General features: G+C 45.1%; 1 protein-coding gene across 3 annotated transcripts in view; it reads right to left on the reverse strand.

Moving 5' to 3' along the window:
- Nucleotides 1-1,354: 1,354 nt before the first annotated feature.
- The window catches only part of Upp1 (uridine phosphorylase 1), a 19,264-nt gene continuing 1,208 nt past the window's right edge, over nucleotides 1,355-19,410 (reverse strand). For all 3 annotated transcript variants that reach the window (XM_055624056.1, XM_055624053.1, XM_055624052.1), the window contains 8 exons: nucleotides 18,888-18,964; nucleotides 11,229-11,294; nucleotides 7,631-7,748; nucleotides 6,061-6,219; nucleotides 4,247-4,361; nucleotides 2,662-2,871; nucleotides 2,232-2,378; nucleotides 1,355-1,558 (listed from right to left, as the gene is read on the reverse strand). In XM_055624056.1, the coding sequence (XP_055480031.1) occupies nucleotides 1,419-1,558; nucleotides 2,232-2,378; nucleotides 2,662-2,871; nucleotides 4,247-4,361; nucleotides 6,061-6,219; nucleotides 7,631-7,748; nucleotides 11,229-11,275 (936 nt within the window). In that variant the 5' untranslated portion in view covers nucleotides 11,276-11,294; nucleotides 18,888-18,964 and the 3' untranslated portion in view covers nucleotides 1,355-1,418. The remainder of the gene's footprint in view (nucleotides 1,559-2,231; nucleotides 2,379-2,661; nucleotides 2,872-4,246; nucleotides 4,362-6,060; nucleotides 6,220-7,630; nucleotides 7,749-11,228; nucleotides 11,295-18,887; nucleotides 18,965-19,410) is intronic.

Here is a 19,410-nt window from a genome sequence, read left to right on the forward strand (position 1 = left end):
TTCTTTCCCACATCTTCTGTGCCATGTAAGCTTTCTCCAAGCAGCCAAAGTAACAGCCTTAGGACAAGAGGTGAATTACCAAACCATATACATTTATACAGGTTAAATTCGGTTAATGATAGGATTTGTGACAAAGATCATGGGTAAGAACACACCATCATTTTCATTTCTGGTGGGTGACGTTATTACTGTCATAGGTCTGGACTGCATAGGAGGAAAGTAAGGGACATAGAAAAGTGGGATTCCACATCATAGAGACACAGAAACGAATGCTATGGTTTCTGGGGTAAACTCTAGAGTGTCATTTGTAACATTTTTATATTTCTATTTGCAGAATGATTAGCATTTGTGACTCAGGGATGCTATTTTCTGATCCTATCTCCAAAGGATGACCCAAGGCAGAGTAGTATCCTGGAAGTTTCTAAATGGGAGGAATTAGTCCGTTGGGACAAACACAGCCATGTTCCTAATTCTGTGTACCTTGCTTGGAGAAGATACCTCATTTGGTTCATTTCTCCAATAAGGAGGTCTTCTTACTGTCAGCACTGGGAATGGAGTGAGAGATGCAGGAGGCTGGGGCCAATCTATAGGAAATGAGCCCTGGTGGACAAAGTCAAAGGCCAGAGTGTAGTTAAGAGAGGCCCAATCTTTGGTGGCATGTGGAGATTCAAATGACATATTTGAAGTGTTGGCAAGGTCCAGAGACCCCAGTAACCCAAGTTGATCCACAAGCTCAACCAACAGCAGAAAAATACTGCAGCTTGTCACATACACATGCTTCCCTTGGCTGCCTTTCTTGCAAGCCAGGCCCTGGGCTGATCTTCATAAAGCCAGCTGTACCCCACCAGCCAGGCTGTATCAAGCCTTTTAAATTTCTGGTCAGCTTACACTACCTGGATTGGACAGCAGAGGGTGATACAGCACTGCCCGGGTCCACCCTGAGTTTGGGAATGGAGAAAATCATGTCACAAATCTCACAGGACTAAAAGGCTGTCCCAGGCTCTGGAATGGCTCTTCTGCTCTCCTCTTCCTGACAACAGGCTCTTCTCAATCTACGTCTATCAAGGAATGAGTATATAGAATTTTTAAAATACATAATTTTTTTTTTGGTACAATTGCCTAATTTCTTACTTTTTAATGACATGAAATCTAACCACCTTTGAGATAAATATCTGAAAGTTTTCATTCATTTAGAATGAGTCTGAAGAAACTCCCACATCAAATTTGAATAGTTTGAAAATGCTCCAATAATGCTTAAGGGAATAATCGGTTGGTCCAACCCACATTTCTTACTGTCAAATGCAGCCCGTTCCATACATTCTTAATGTAAAGTGCACTCCAAGCCACACAATGGGATATGAAAAATAGATTTATTGACAGGGAGTTCCAGGCTTGTCCTAAGTCAAAATGCGCAGGGCTCAGGCCTTCCCCAGGCTCTTCTTGATGAAGTGGCCCACCAGCCGCTGAGGCCTCTGCTGATATTCAACCAGCACATCATGGGGAGTGTTGATCTGGTCCCCTTGCAGTCTGTCCAGGAGAGTGACACACACCACAGCCGCTGAAAAAAACAAAACAAAAACAACCCTCATCAAACCAAGGAGGAAGGCCAGGGCTAGGGAGCTGAGGAGCAGCCTGTGAGTACCTCAGTAAATTGGCAGTGCGTTGCTAAGGAGGGGAGGGGCTGTGCTGTGAGGATGGAGGAAGGCACAGCCTCCACCAACTCCAATACATCACCTATACCTTTGCCTTTGGTTCCAAAATAAATTCCACAGTCAGTTCCAGGGCTAGCTCCCAGCTGCCCTGTGCAGACCTGCAGGGTGTATATTGTCTCGGACCACAGGGCACTGGCAGCTCCGAGAGGTAATGCTGGACTGGAAGGGTGCTCAAGACTAGACAATAGCATGGATTAACCCTCCAGAAAGGCAAACAGTGCTGAAAGCCAAGCTCTTGGCAGGGCTGGGCAGCTCTCTGGGCAGCAGAAGATCTTAACCACCACCTTTCTGACCCCTCTCAGAAGTTTGGGAGCATCTGCAAGAACACTGGCAACCATGTGTGACTATCAAGACACTGGCTGTGCACCAGGACTGCCAGGACTGCAGGGCTGCAGAAGCTGACCAAGGGAAACAAAAGTGAGACATCAACACAGAGGTACTCTTAGAGGAGGGATCCTCCATGATGGGCCAGCAAAAGCGCCACATAGAGGACACCAAGGCCATCACACATCTTCCTACCTCTAAGGCCACAGGCACTGCACATGGTGGCAAACAGTGAAGATTCCATCTCGATATTTCGGACGCCTGCGGCATGGGCTGCATGCAGATAGGCCTGTTTGTCCTTCTCTGTGTAGGAGCAGAGGGCACCATCCAGACGGCCTTGCCCTGCGTGCAACATATGAAGACAGGATAACCATGTCCACACAGTCAGAGCCTTGGTCACCATGCCATATATTCCATTAAGACACAAGAGACGAGAGGGCCCACTCAGGCCTTGTCTGTCCTCAAGGGGTCGATGGCTGCTCAGACCACTATGAGAGCCATCACAGAAATACTGTGACTGGGTCAGAAGCCCACAGGCAGAAGCACCACACCTTCAGAGAGCAGGCTTCGGGTGCTTTGTGCTTTGACGGATCCCTAGAGGAGAAATGCCCTCACTCCCTCTCACCCTCATAGAAGTCCAAGGTACACATGGTGTTCCCCACAACAGTGGGGAATTCATTCAGGTCTAGGGCGCACTTCAGCAACTCCTGCACCAGCTCTGTGTCCAGGTTGGTGCTGCGAATCACGCGCTTTCCTAGGACAATCTGCTCAAACTCTGGCTTGAAGCACTCATCCACTGCCTGCTGGGTGATGACTACAGAACCGGGCTCCAGACCTGAGAAAGAGGCAAGCGTGTCATAGTTACAGTTGACAAAGCAGCACAGCAGAACACAGGAACAACAAACACGATGCATTGACACAGTCAAGTACTGGAAGCACCACAACATATGCCCAAAGCCCTTTTCCCTAGTAAGAGTGTTCCCTGACTGGGAATCTGCACAAAATCATTGCTGAAAGCAAGGACAAGCAGACAGAGCAGCAATCTCCCCAGGGTCTCTGCATCCTCTGTCAAATGTTTCTGTCTTGCAGGCGCCGCCACTGACTAACACTCCACCACCTAGGGAACCATGTTAATCATTCCAGATTACATCTTTATTTTGCAAACTTTCAACCAGATACAAAAGCAGGGGAAATAATAGAAAACCCCCATGGTAGCCCAAATACAGCCTAAACCTTTTCTAGCTCCTGACTAGCCTGTTTTTCCTCTGCAACCAGCAACAACCCTCTCCTCTGCTCGCATTGGAGGTCCATCATTCTGGAGTACTTGCATGTTTGCAAGAACTCTGCTCCTCTTTTTCTCTTGGGTTACTATTTTCTTATGCAATATGGCTGTTGTTAGGTTTGAAATCCTACCTACAATGCAGAGACCTGAATGACTAAATCTAAGGCCATACTGTCCCTGTAGTCAATAAAGCCTGCTATCAATGGCCTCATGTTCCTGGTGGACACAAGAATCACTAGAAATCAGTTCCTATGGAGACCTTATATGAAAAGAAATTGCTTCAGAGATTATTTAACTCCTACTGCTATGGTATGTCACTGCCCAGCACACACACATACACATGCACACACCTCACTGCCAAAACCCACACTGAAGATAGACCCCACTGTGAAAAAGACTCAGGACCAGGTGGGACCTGTGAAAAGTGGCCGTCACTCTGCTCTAAAGAATGGATTAACTCATTCGCTGAAATTAATGGCGGATGAGTGGTCAAGCTGGGGCCGTACTCCCTATCTCCCATATATGATTAAATCTAGACTCTACCAGGAAGGCTTCACCCAGCTACGGGCCAGGCCGTAATTATGAGGCCAAGCAGATCTTCCTGCCTTTATCACAGCAAATAGAGCAAGACACAGTTCAACAGTCAAATCCTCGTCTTCATCTTGGGTTATTAGTGTATTTATTTAGTTGGTTTTGGGGGGTTGGGGATTTTTTTTGTTTGGTTTTTTTGTTGTTTCAGGACCCCTTTGTTAGTTTTGTCTCCCACCCCCCCACACACACACACACCCTTACATGTTGATGAAATGGGGCACAAGCAAAAAGGAAGGCCCTTGAACAACCCTGTACACGTCCACACTGTGCTAGAGCCACTGCAGGGCTGTGGCCCCTCCTTCCACCCACAGGACGTGAATCCCTCCCTCGCCCTCACCTATCCCGCCGGATGTGCCGATGCGGATGATGGTGATATTGGAGCACCTGGCATGGTACAGCATCTTGATGAGCTCGTGCAGCATGATCCCAATGGAAGGAATGCCCATGCCGTGCTGAAGACAGAGAGATGCATAGGCTCAGCCCAGCGCATGAAAAGCTCCATCCAAACAAGGAACTCACTCTGCATTTTAAGTCATGCAAGGTCAACTACATTTCCCACAGGAAGAGATTTTGAGAGAGAGTGCATTCAAGTAACCTTTATTATGTTACACAGCTCTAACTATTCTACTTTATTAATCATTACTGTCTTTCTTTTGCTACACCTAATTCACACACTCAAATGCATCATAGGTTTGTGTCTATGAAAGTAATATTCATATTTATTGGTTTTGATACACTTCTGCTTTGAGGCATCCACTGGGACAAAGCTTTTTGGAACAAAGCCATGTGTGTTAGGGTTTTCTTTTGTTGTTTGTTTGCTTGTTTGCATTGGGGTTTTTGGTTTTGCTTTGTTTTGGTTTTTTTGTGAGGTTTTTTGGGTGGTTTTTTGTTTGTTTGTTTGTTTGTTTATTTGGTTGGTTGGTTTTTGGTTTTTCAAGACAAGGTTATTCTGTGTAGCCCTGGCTGTTCTGGACTCATGCTGCCTTGAACTCAGCCTGGCCTTGAACTCATAGAGATCCACCTGCCTCTCCCTCCCAAGAGCTGGCAGATTAAATGAATGTGCCACCAAGGTGCTGCTACTGTATATTTTATGCAGTGTACTTCAACTAATAAAATCATCATTTGAAAATGAAAGACAGACTTCCAAAATATTAACAGAGCTGTCCTATGCATGGCTTCATTTGACGCACACAACCTATATAGCTGCAGGAAGGAAGTAGCTACTATTGCTATGTAACAAACATTTTTTCTGATATTTGAAGCCATGTACAAAGGCCCACCATACTGGATAAGGTTTTACTACTGGACTTTTCAACCTCCCTCTCCAGTTTAGCAAAACAAGGTAACTGTCTGGTTCCTCGATCCCTGACATCAGACACTTCTACCTCTGCCTTATCCTTCTTGCCTCTGCAATGCAACCCCACTCCTCCACACACCTTTCAGAGACCCTCCCACACTCACATCTCCTAAGACACCTCTCCCCTCCTTGAGCAGCTGCTGGCACTATGGCAGAGCCTTATTACAAAGGGACCCCTCCCAGAATGTCAGACGTGGGAAATGCTTCCACCAAAGGCACCAAAAGGGTGCCTTTGCCATCAAATGATTCTACAGTACTGATATATTTGGATGTCTAGCTCAAAGGTAAAGACACAAATCTCAACAGGAAGGGAGTGCACTACTGATCTGTAGTTCATTATATTATTGCCATCAAGGGAAACCAAAGCTAGAAAAATCACCCCTTTGATATGATACTGGAGATTCTTCTGTATTAACTTTTATTGCTCACTCAACCTCTGTTCTAAAGTAGGTCAGTCACTGTAAGATAGAAAGAGGCATGGAGGCCTGGTATGTGGCTCTTCTCACAGCCCTGGGCCAGGCAGGGAAACTCCTCCTGGAAACTGCCACCCCACACGCTGGACAGCTGTGCATATTTGCATGTGTATCTGCTTTTGTATACCTAGGCTCTCTAGGAAGCTAAGCCTCATGGCCAGGAGCCTAGGACTTAGTCACGCCCAGTTCCCAGCTGCTGAGAGCTCACCATGCTCCCAGTCATTTACAGTAAACAAATGTTAGGGCACCAGCTGTCCAGCTGTTCACACATGCAGAAGTGTGGGACATGGGGCCTCAAATCCAAATGCAGGGCATACTCACACTCACAGACAGCACGGGTCCAGCTTTGTACATGGCGTAGCGGTCAGTGCCCGCACAGATGTTGGGATACTCTTTCCCTGGATGGTCAAGTCCCAGCTCTGCAGCCACGTACCTGATGAAGGTACTCATCCGGGAAGGGCTGCCACCGACACACACAAACTGCAACCCAAGAACGGGGACCTCATCAGTACACTGTGTCATCAGAAGGCTGCAAAGCTTACCAGCAGCAGTGGGGTCACCTGGGAAGGCAGTTTTGGTTTGGACTGAGACGGCTGGAGTACCTCCCTGTCCTTCTAGCACCTCCTGTGACCAGAGTCCTATGACCTGGTGTTAAAATGGCCAATCACTCTCTCACTTGGGCAACTGAGTGGCACAGAAAAGGGGATCTGGGATTCGTAGGTGGAGAAGTAACACCTTCACTTTGCAAAGTGTCATCTAAGAGGAGATTTTGCTTTGCCAAAGAATCGTAAAGAGTAAAAAGTGATTTAGTGGAATCTGAAGATAAAAGAAATAAATGCACCACTAAAAATGAAAGGCTATGCCCATAGCCTGCAATAAAAAAAAAAAAAGAAATTAGCAATATTGGGATAATTTCTTAATTCAGTGAATTAAGAGAAATGAAAGCTGCCCACCTACCCACGGCAGATGGGACCCAGCTTTGGTGCTCTGACCCCATCGTGGTTTGTAATTGCATGTGTTAATTCATCTTTATCAGGATTAGGTACTGAGGCGTCCTGTTTTAGTAGTATGCTAGCTATAGTTAACAACTGCATATTTAAATAACTATGAATTTCAAAACCGCCAGTACATAGGATACTGAGTGTTCTCAACTCAAAGAGTGACCAGTTCCTGAACACAGTTCCAGACGTTGTGAACACCTGGCCATTCTGCTCATCGTTTCACATGGCACACACGGAATGGGGTGCCAGTGCTCCTTGTAAGCACGCCAACACGGTTACGGGTCACTTAGAAACAACTCTTACTAAAGAATTTTGTGATAATTTAGGATAAACTAGCACTGAGGACCGAAGACTTTGTACTGGAGTTGTCTTCATCAAAATTAGGCCTCAGCCAATTAAAAACAATGTCATCAATATACACCTTCAACGGCAAGCAGGGATCATACAGACTCTCAACATTGGCTCTGCACCTCTCAGAAGTGTTTCAGCTCCTGCTTCTCCAATAAGTGTTAGAGAAGTGATTTTGAGGTAGACCTCTCTATGTTGTCTAGGCTGCCCCTGAACTCCTGGAATCGGGTAATTCTCCTGCCTCAGTCTCTGGAGTAAGTACTTTGAACAAAGGCCACCTTGCATGGCTTGGGAGATTCACATGCTGTTCACTTACATATGAAAGTTCTAAGAGATGAAGTAGGAACCGCCATAACTGTTGTTAAAATTTGATTTCTTGTTTACTTGCTAGCTCATATAAACACAAGGCAACAATTTGCAAATGTCTGAAAAAGATATAACATAGTCCTGTCTCTTGTCAATCATCTGTGAGAAGTTGTGGCTGTATCAAAGAGGAAGGTGACTGTAAGGCAATCCTTAGAATCAAAGCCTGGACTTTTTACCTTCACATCTCCAAACATAGCGGGGAAATCGTGTGTGCTAGTGCTGAGGTTGAAATGGTAGAGAACATCTTCCTTCATTGTTGCTATGTTTGGATTTGAAAGTTGAACGAAGCAGTCACTGTTGAAACAAAAGCAAAAGGGTAATAGACCATGGGTGTGTAATGGCCAGCATTACCACAGATATGTTCCATGTACATGAGGTGTTTGAGAGATGATGGGGAAGAGACACAAGCAGATCCTGGGGAGAAAATAACCCCACATTGCCAAAGTCCCAACATCTCTTTCTCCTTCCTCTTAATTCACCTTTGTTCCTAGATCCCTGTTTGAAGGCAAACAGCAAGACTTCAGAAGAGCCAACAAAATTATAAAGACCAAATTGATAAATCAACCCATACAAAGAATGCTAGTTGCTACTTCAGTCAGTTATATTCATATATAAACTTGAGTGTTTTGAAAGTATGTTCCCTATTGGACAGAAAAGATGAAAAGTCTCCTTTGTTGCCAGAGATAACCTCCAATCTAAGTGCCTATAGTTTCTTTTTTGTGCCTTGGTGCATTAGCTACCACTTCTCAGAATGGTGACACTAAAAGTGTCACAAGAGAAGAGATGACTCAGTGGTTTAGAGCACTGTTCTTGCAAGAGGACCAGGGTTCTATTCTCAGTACCTACATCGTGGTTCACAACTATTTGTAACTCCAATTCCAGGGACTCCATAACCCTCTTCTGGACTCCATGGGCACATACATACATGTAGGCAAAACACAGGTTTAAAAACAATAACAACAAAAAACAAAAACCTTTTTTTCTTAAAAAGATTGCCATGCTGTAACTTCCTACCATTTTGCTTTCCTTCAGAATGGCAACTAGAACACTTTGTATGTGAATCAAATGACTTTTGCAGGACAACATGCTTCTGTTCTAAAGAGGGCTTAGCAGACTGTATTTCAGAGAAGGCCAGATGGTAAACACGGCCATAAACCATTAAGCATCTGTCACAAGTCTGCCACTGTCTCCTGAAAGCAAGAGACAAGGAAGGCAAACACATGATATTATACTTCAATGGAGTTTATTTACAAACACTAGTGCCCCAGGACTACCCGATTCCAGATCTACCCTGCCAACCTTCCTCAGAGCCAGTCTTCAACACAACTGCAACAGTACGTGATTCCTGATTCTCCACAGCAGGACAAAAGCAGGTAGGTGTAAATCCTTGACTATGGAGAGATCATGACTACTGTTCCTTCCTTCTGAGTATCTGATTTTCTGCCCAGAACCAACTGGTGACACATACTCTTCAATCTAACTCATGAGAAATAGATAAGAAAGCGATGAACCAGCCATCATCAAAATGTAGAAATACTGATGATCCTGACTCACAATGATTTGAACATGCTGTGTGTTGAGTTGAGTATGGACCTTTTTCTTGAAAACTGTGCTACCAAGCTGATTTGGGGTTTATTATACTAAGTAAATGCCATGATGGGTTTGTGGATATCTAACCCTGTTGTAATCCAAGAAGGACCTGTACCACTTCACTAAAGGCTTCCCCTCCCTTCATAGGATGCTCCTTTTAATTACCTGTTTTGTTCACTTCTTTTCCTTTCTTTCTCTTTTGGAGATAGGACCTCACTGTACCACAGATTGGCCTCCCAAGTTGTAGCCTTGAGCTCCCCCCTCAATGCTGGATTATAGATGCATACCACCATGCCTGTTTTATGTGGTGCTAGTGACAGAGCCCCTGGCATAGGAAGCAAGTAAGCCACTCCCTCAGCTCCCCTTTTTTGGGTTTTTGTTTGTTTGTTTTTCTTTAGATAGGTTTCATTTTGTTGGCCAGAAGGGCCTTGAACTCAATATACCTGCCTTGGCTTCCTGAGTGCTAAGATTACAGGCACATTCAATACATTTGGCTATCTACATTTTATCTTTAGAATAGTTTATACAATTAATCTAATTATAATTATCAGAATCTCCTCTGGAGTCTATGCCATGTCTTATTTATCTATCACACACACACACACACACACACACACACACACACACACACACTCACATACACAAAGCTGAAGGTTGAACCAAACCTGTCCCAATTTGTCTATTTCACCTAGTTTTCATTGCTTTTCTTTCTGGTAGTCAGTCAACCTCAAGGGCAGACACTGAGCGCTCCCCCTTTTCCCTTTACCCTCTCTCTGCACCCCTTCCATGTTTCTCAAACCCCACTCCAGTCTCTTCCCCTAGAATGGTGTCCAGAGTAATTCAACACAGGAAACTTTTCCAAAGATTGCTATACAAAAGATAAGCATAAGACTCAGGATAAAGTCATAGTTCTCTCATCAAGAGAGTGAGTGGTGAGATCAACAAGGTTAGAGGCCAGGTAGCCACAGCACACATATAGCAGGACGAGGGCACACCAGAAGGCCACACAGCAGGACAGTGTAAGCACACCTTGGGCAAAGGTGCTACATAAACCTTGCTGAGGGGGAGGAAGCCCTTTGTGGTGGGACCAAATGCAGCGCATATACGGCTAGATTTTCCCAGAAAGCACCTTTGATCTCTAGGACAATCTGAAATTCCAACCATCATAGCACACCCTTTCTCCACTTAGCCACAGCCTCCTTCAGGATATGGCAACTAAGAAACACAAAGCAGAAGGGCAAACTTTATGCTTCATAATGACACAACAGGATGTGATTAAGACAACTCAGCCACACACAGAAAACCTTTTTTTTTAACTTGTTAATTCCAGGAAGAGCAGAAGGAAGCAGTACATAACCATGAGAATAGCAATGATTTCAAAACTCATGAACTCTGACATGTACGTGCACTAGAACAGTCTCCAACACACTGTTTAAAGGATTCAAGAGGGAAGATTTAGTCTGCATCACTTTGAACTGTATTTAACATGCTTTATAGTCACCTTATTCATTTGCCACTACTGAGGCCACTGAAGGATAGGAACCACCTCACAGAGCCCCAGCAGAGGGTGGACCACCCTGTGGTGAGGAAATTAGAAAGGCTCATTGGACTTCAAACCCATGCAGGAGGTCCATGTGTCTCAAGGTAGAAATGTGTGCTCACTACAGCATGCTCAAGACCCTGGGTTGGATGTACACGAACACATGCATACACACTGGAGTCAGAGAAAGACAAGAATGTTTAGCTCTTTGACAAGACCTAAACCTAAGAGAATTTGCAAAAAAGCACACCTTTGAATTATGAAAAAACTACAAAGCAGGGAAAAAGCATTCAAGAGTCAGAAAAAAAGACTAAGATGGGAGATTCACAGGGGATTTTGTCTCAGAAAAGTGCCACACATAGAAGAAACCTGTAAGACACCTATCTAAGCACTGAACTGCCTCGTCTTCTGAGCTCACGTAACCTGAGGGTTAAAGAGAGAAGCTCCCGGACCTGAATTTGTAAGCCCTCCAAAGCCCTTCATCTCTCACTCACTGTTGTGAAAGTCATGTTAACACATGTAAAGAACTTGGAAAATGGAGTGCATTAGAGGATGTTTACTTAATAAAATCAACCCAACCCAGCCTAGCCCAGCCAAGCCTAGCCCAGCCAAGCCCAGCCCAGCCCAGCCTGGGTCAGTCTTACTTGTGATGGTTTTCGAGGTCCTTTGCTTCAGTTCCTGTAGCTGCCATGTTCTCACTATTGCAGGACCTAGGGAGGAAAACATCACACAAAAGAAAATCAACCCAAAAGAAATTAAGGTGGTGTGAAATATCGCTCATGTGGGAAATCTGTGCCAAGAAACAGAATTCTTCAACTTACATCCTATACACCGTGTATACATCATGTCCACACCAGTGTGTGTGTGTGTGTGTGTGTGTGTGTGTGTGTGTTTACATCCACATGGCTGGACCCACACTTGTGTTGTTTAGATTGTTTAGGAATAAAGTTGAAGTTTGTAGGGCCCCATCCCAGCAACAGTCAGGATGTCCTTGACCCTACCATCCACTCCACTCTGCCTCGACCTTATGCAGTCTTGAACATCCTCTTCCTGTTTAAGGATGGCAGAGGTTGCAGGGATTGGAAGAGGTGGAGCAGCTGCAGCTACCAGCTCCAGGGAAGGCTATTGAGAAGCTGATGTGGGCTGCTGCTGCAAGCATGGCTGCTGAGCCTTGCAGCATGCCTAACCACAGTTGTTTCCTTGTGGCTCATGTGGGAAGTGCAGAAAGCAGAGCATCAGGAAGAGCCATGGGTCACAGGCCACTCAGTAAAACTGCAGGCTGTATGTAGGCAATTCATGAACGCAAGCTGAAAGGCCCCTTTGTTGGGAAGTGTATTTATATAACTATCATTATCATAACATACTGATAGCTTTCAGTAAAGTTTGCAAACTAGAGAAAATTACAGTAGTTGGTTTCAGAGCAAAAATTCCTCTGCAGTCAGTGCTTGACCCTCTTCATCTGGCTTTTGTTCTCCGTTGGCACTGGTGACACACTTGTCTGGAAATGCCAGCTTGTTGCTGTCCAAGAAGGGAGCCAAAGGAGGGATGAGTTCTATTGGTTTTATTGTGGTGGCATTGAGGGGAGGAGCCCAAGGAAGGTATGTGTCAGGCAGATGCTCCATCACTGAGCTGCATCTCTATGCAGGGAAAGAAGTACCATCCTTCACCTGGTAATACCAACATTCCCAAGTCAAACACAGTGGAAAGAAGGAAAGAGCACTTGTAACTGGCAGAAGAGAGAAAGGGCAGCTTTGCCTAGAAGTTGCAGAAAGGACAGAGCTGGTGGGATGTGAGAGAAGTGATCCCTATGCTGTTCCAGAGGACAAGATGCTTTCAATATTTTTCCATTTACATGTTTTCATTTACTGGGGAGAGGCAAGGGCATTCCACACTGTAGATGTGGATGTCAGAGAAAAACTTGTGGGAATCAGTGATCTCCTTCCATCATGTGTTTTTGGGCTCAAGCTTAGGCTGTCAAGCTTGGCAGCAGCAACGCTTACCTACTAAGCCATCTTGTTGGCCCCAGCTATTATTTTAATGGCCAAGTGTATTACATACAGAGTTTGCCTGGGTGCTGTTGGCAACATGAGTAGCATGTAAGATAGTAAGAGTGGATCATCCCAGAAAACTGAACAGCATGGGCTGAATTAAGGAATGTGAAACTCTGTAAATCAATGTGGTCAGCAGTTAGTGCTTGGACCCTTGTGTGTCGGTGGGATTTATCGTGCCTAGTGTAAAAAGCATTTCTGGTACGGTGGCTTGAATAAAGTGTCCCTGATAGGCTCAAGCATTTGAACACTTGGTTCCTGCTTTTGGGCGCTGTTTGGAGTGGTTTAAGTGCTGAAGCCCTGGCAAAAACAAGTACATCACTGTGGGTGGGCTTTGATACTAAAAGCCTCATGCCATGCTCTCTCTGCCTCACGTTTGCAGTTAAAAATGCAATTCCTCGGTTTCCTGCCCTCCCTCCACAAAGGCTGCTTGGTGCCCTATATTCCTGTCACTGTGTTCTCTTACCCCGCCAGAACTGTATGCTTAAATTAACTCTTAAATTAATTAAGTCATGGTGCTTTATCATAGCAACAGAGAAGTAAACTAATATACTGGGTAACACTGCTGGGATTCAGAGAACAAGATGTTTTGAGCATGTACAATCTAATCTGGAGAAAATCAGAAACCTCCCTGGAATCCCTGATTGCACAGTAGAACTGGGTATCTCCCAGTTTACTCCTAGGGAGTGGGGAGGGCTGACTCAGGAGGATGTCTGTCATTCCACTCACAGTAGTTTGTCTCAGCTCATTCTCCTGATAATCATTCACAAATTCTCAAAACTGTATTAGGCCAAAATGCCTGATGTAGGAGGAAACATTTAATTTGGCTCATAGTTTCAGAGAGTTCAGATATGCATTTTGGTATCAAAGGGTAGCAGAGCACAGACATTCACATCAAGCAGAACCAGGAAGCAGAGAAAGGGGATACTTCTGCTTTTCTTTTTCCCGATTTCATGACATTTGGACCCCACTGACAAGGTCATATTGCTTCCTCTGTAATCCTCTCAGGAAACACCCTCAAGCACATCTAACCTCACCAATTGCTGTGTGCACCAATCTCCTGGATAATTTGCAAAACAGTCTGCAATAAAGATTAGCCATCACCCACGTAGAAAACACACCAACAGCAGCCTGGCTGGAAAAACACCACTTAAGCCACGTGCTCCAAAGAATTTTCAGAAGGGAGACTTACAACCAAACCAAGAGAGCAGGCTACAAGATGGCCATACTAATGACAGGGGTGAGGTATTGTCACTTGGGGAAAACCCATAAAGTACCCTCAGAAGTCTCCAGAGTCACTCAAGTGTCAGACAACCTGTCAGCACAAGAGCACAGCACTTAGAACAAGTTAAACCTAAATTCACTAGTTCACTCCCATCGCCTACTACTCCTTTGCATTCAGGCCTGAGTTTCGGATAGGGGACCACACAGACTAGAATGTCACTAACTTCTCTCTAGCCAAGAAACCACTTCTACTATAAACAGATTTCAGGATGAAAGCTGTGGCGTCTCTGCCTTTGTATTGCGTCTGTCCCCTCAGCTGCCTTAACCCTTGGATCAAATTCTTCTCAGCTGGGCATGTTGACACACTGGAGAAATGTTTTCATCACAGGACTTAACAGTTAACTAAGCCTGTTGACGACTGGTGCAATGCGCTTTCTGGGCAGCTGGGTAGTACCTAAGCCTTATCATGAGACCTAGACAGAATCATAGGGCAGGGTGCTTATGCAAGACAATACCTTAGCAGTCCCTGAATTAGCTTACCACTCATTAACCTGCAAACCTCAAAGCAAGATGCTTGGGCACAAGAAGGAACACATCTTTTGAAACCACACCCCTAACCAACAGACAATTAGCAAACTCTAGCCCAGCCCAGAAGAATCACCTTAACAACAAGCCGCTTCTCAGGTGCTTAGAAGGCTGCAGGCTCATCTCCGACCTGTCCAGGCTTGGGCTAGAGCTGACGCTAGTCAGATAGTCAGCTAGAGCTAAGATCTTTGTTGGTCCTCATATATTTTGGTCTCACTCCCATCATTCCCATGGATAAGACCAGCTAGCTGTCTGTGTCATATAAAGAACTCTAAAACAGGCAACACAAAGCCCATGAGACCATAGAAAAAGAGACGGTCTGCTGCAGAAAGCCAGCAGCTTACAAGGCAAGAGGCAAACGAAACACAGGCAAGTGTTGATCTCCAAACATTTGTGGCCCTTCAAGCACCTGGAGGTAGCAGGAAGAAGAGTTCACAGCGTGTGGTAAATAAGACCAACAGAGTACTGCATGTCAGATGTGAATGAAGAGGTCCACAGTAAACCCAGTAGTTGCTTGGATTTGGAAATGATTCCTGTAGACCCACCTATTAAGGTTTGGTCATCAGCTGTGGCACTACTGGAAGGCAGTGGACATTTGAGTGAGTCTTGTGGGAGCAAGTTAGACCATCAGGGATACTGGGACCTCCCAGGCTCTGCCACCCTACTGTTCCCTGGCCACCAGGATACAGAGGAGGCCTCTTTCACTATGTGTTCCCACCAAGATGGCTTGTACTAACACAGGCCCAAAGCAACCCGACCCAACAACCATGGACAAAAGCCTCTAAAACAGTAAGCCAAAACAGACTTTTTCTCTCCCTTTAACTGGATTTACCTTGGGGTTTTGTCATAATGACTTAAAAGGTGGCATAAAGGGGATGGAGAGATGGCTCAGGTCTTTTGTCTTTTTTTTTCCAGAGCTGAGGACCGAACCAAAGGCCTTGGGTTATGCTAGGCAAGTGCTCTACCACTGAGCTAAATCCCCAACCCCCGCTCAGAGGTTAAGATCACTGGCTGAGTTCAATTCCCAGTCAACCACATGGTGGCTCATAACCACCTAAATTAGATCTGGTGCCCTCTTCTGGCGTACAGGCACAAATGCAGGCAGAATACTGTATAAATAATAAATTAATTAATTTTAAAGAAAAACAAGGTAAAATAAAAAATTTTGAGCTGAAGATATATGAGTTTCTGAATACCTCTATGTGCCTGCGGTCTAAAAAGCAAAACTTCCCACAAACTTAACAATCACAGGAGCCAGTAATTTGTTCTTTTAGTAAATCCATTCTCCCCCGACTCCAAACAGCCACCAATCTGATTTTCTGAAGTTCCAATTAGCTTTTCATATCATTTAGAAATGTTTGGAGCCAGGCATGACAAAACATGTCAATTCAGCACTCAAGAGGCTGAGGCAGGAAGATTACTCAAGTTGAGGGTGGGGGGAAGAGGGAACCTTCAGTACAAAGTGAGTTCAAGGTTAACCTGGGCTATAAAGCAAAACCAAGGCCTATATGGGGGAGAGGAGACAATCATATATCTATCAAAAAAACAGAAGAGCAACAACAAACTCACTAAAACCAACCCCAACACAGCTGAAATACATTGTTTTTCCAAAAGCACCTTTTTCTTCCCTCTCAGAAGTCATGTATGCTCCTCCTCTGCTCCTCGGCACTTTCCAGCCCTGTTAAGAGTGTAGATAGTCCCCAATTCTAACCACTTCCTTCTTCGAACTCCTGTACTGCCAACATGGACGGACGGCAATCTGTCCTCTCTTGTCAATCTGTCTTTTTGTCATCTAATTTGCAGGTGTTAGGCGTCCTGGTTTAAAAGGACACGATTTTCTCCCTGACACTTCACTCCATCATAGATCTGAGGGCAAAGAACAACAGCAAGGATGACAAAAATGAGAGTCAAGGGAAAAGTGCACCCAGGAGGAGCAGAATGTTCAATTCAGTTGGGGGGCAGAGGGGACATCCTAAGGTCCAACTTCTAGCTAAGATGACAGGGCAGTGTTTTGTCCATGGATGGGGCAAATAGTGGCCTGTTTGAAGTAAGGCGACTCGGGAACACAAAACCTGTAGGTGTGACCCTATGGGGTCACCACAAAGAGGAGTTGAGGCAGAGAAAAAAAGTTGGCATTGGGAAACATGAAGTCCAGAGGCCCGAACATACCCAAGATAGCTCTCTAAATTCTGGTTGCCTGATGCAAAAAAGCCTCTAGAACTTTCACTAGTAATTCTCAGGATTTGGAATCAGCTTTTTAAGAATGGGAGAAAGTGGAGGAAACAGTTAATGATGGCATCGGCTAAAAACCACAGGACAGCATCCTCTCAGAGAACACTTGCTCCAACTTGCCACCTAGGCAAAGGTCTACTTGTCTCTTCCTAGAGACATTACCTACTTTGCACAAGGGTAACACTCGCTCCCTAATTAACAGGATTGGTAGGAGTTAGGGTCTACAATCCCCAGGAATTAACAATTAGGAGAAGCCCGGGATGATGCCCAACATCACTGTCTGAGAAAGAGACGGCCACAGCAAAATCCACCCTGAAATATACCGAAGGATCCATGGAACTGGAGAGATGACAAGAATGCTTGTTATGGTCCCGGAGGACCCAGCTTCACTTCCTAGCACTGACATCAGACAGCTCACAACTACCTATAACTCTGGCTCCAGGGGATCCGGTGGCTTCTTCCGACTTCCGAAGAAGCACACACAAGTGACATAGGCACAAAAATGAAAATGAAATATTTTAAAAGGAGGTCTAAAATGAGGCCGCAGCACTGGGACATGGAATGGGAGCGGTGGCTGTCGCTGTGCCTTTGTCCTCACCCACAGAGCTGTTGTGCTAACAGACTGCACCTCCACAGCTCCACCAGCTACTCCATGGCTGAATTCTGACCTCCGTGCTTCAGGAAGATGTCACCCTGAGGCTAACTTCGGACGGCATTTCCTCCAGCACTATCACGCCAGCTTCATCTTAGAGGGGGGCACTCCCCTGGCCTCTTCAAGGCATCTGCTGCTGCCTTTAGCAGCACCCACTGCTCTTTTCTCTGTACTGACAGGACCTGCTGCTTTAGCTTGCCCTGAGGCGCCAGCACAGAACACTGGAAAGGAGCACTTACCCTCCTCTACCTACATCCTGCTGCCAGACTGACTCATGAATGAGATTTTAAAATTTGGCTTTTCTCTTGATCTTTAAGATATCAAAGTCATGGGGCTGGAGAGATGGCTCAGCAGTTAAGAGCACTGGCTGTTCTTCCTGAGGACCCAGGTTCAATTCCCAGAACCCACAGGGCAGCTCACAAGTGTCCTTAAGTCCAGTTCCAGGAGACCCAATACCCTCACACATGCATACATGCAAGAAAACACCAATGTAAATAAAATCTTAATTAAAACAAGATATTAAAGTCTATTAGTTTAGCCCATAAAGATTTTTAATTTTTTTGAATGAAATGTATGTTAAAAGTAAATCTGTGAGCAAGACATGGTGGCTCACGCCTTTAATCCCAGCACTCGAGGAAGAGGCAGGCAGATCTCTATGAGTTGGAGGCCAGCCTGGTCTACAAAGTGAGTCCAGTAGAGCCAAGGCCACACAGAGAAACCCTGTCTTAAAAAAAAAAAAAAAAAAAAAACAAATAAACAAAATGTAATCTATGTTAGTGTGTTTTTGAGATTAGAGGAGGTCTCTAAGAAGGAAACCTGGAAGCTTCTTTTTCTTTCTGTTACACAACTAATTTTTATTTTGCTTTCTCAAGATAATTTGAGATTTTTGTTGTCAGTAAAATTCACCAAAAAGTGAATTTTGACAAAAAGCCAAGGCAAAGAAAAACTCATGCATCCATTAATGCTAAACAGTGCTGAAAGTGGAATAGTACCAAGGATATATAGCATGTGCCTAAGCACCCGCATGCTGAGTTAAAGATATGTGCACTAATGAGGGTTATGCTGACACTAGCAAGTCCACTTGGCCTCTGAAGAAGGAAAAAAAAAAAAAAAACAAAAAAAAAAAAAAAAACAAAAAAAAAACAATAGCTGATTGGCTGAGAAGTGGGAGCAGTTTAGCCCAAAATGCAGATGGGGTACAAACTGCACAAGCTGAAAGAGGACCACAATGGCAGGCCCTGGGAATGGCAAACACCGATTAACACATTCAAGGAAGTAACCATGTGTTTTTTTAAAGGACTAGGTTACAGCGTATTAATGGAACCAATGTGTCTTTTGGTTTTTAAGCCCAGATAGCACCAGCAAGAGAGAAAGGAGGCAAAGAGAACTAGGAACTTGAACGGAGAAGGGAAGGTTAGGAAGGGGGTTGAAGAGAGGGAGAAGGGAGAAAAGTTGGGAGGGAGGGAGGAATAGAGTGTGAACAGACATCTAAAAATTCTCTCCATTGCCTTTATGGGAAGCACCCCTTTATACCCCAGATTCAGTGTTTCTGGGTGACTCACTGTCAGAGACTGGATGTCCAGGTCCCGGGAAGGCTTCCAGAGGGTCAGGGACCACCAGTGAGTCACTTTGCCAAGCCCTGGAGGGAGAGAAATGTGACAGTGAGAGGGACCGCAGAGTCCTGGACTCACTATACCAGGTCTGCTAGAAGGTTGTCACAGAAAAGAGAAGTAAAGCGAGGCAGGTCCTGTGCAAATCTGTGACAATTATTAGGCCGGAAGAGAGTTTCCCTGTTGAACTGCAGGTAAACAACTCGGAGCCAACATTTTATGCGATAACATTTGGTAAATCAATTACGAGAAAATCCACGTGAGTGATCAAAATGAAACTCTGTTCCGTCCTTCATGAAAAGACAGGTGTAATGCCTCCAGCCTGGCGACCAGCGCTGTGCCAGGGCTCTGGTTCCCCCTTCCAGGAGCGGGGCTGGACACTCTGGAAGCATCTGGAGGCGCCTGCGGGCCCTTCACTGTGAGCCCCTCACCAACGCGCCCCTCAACCTCCTCAACCCTCTCCTGCGCTCCAGCC

Source organism: Psammomys obesus, unplaced genomic scaffold (genome assembly GCF_907164565.1).
Source record: "Psammomys obesus unplaced genomic scaffold, mPsaObe1.curated_primary_1811, whole genome shotgun sequence".
Lineage (NCBI taxonomy): Eukaryota > Metazoa > Chordata > Mammalia > Rodentia > Muridae > Psammomys > Psammomys obesus.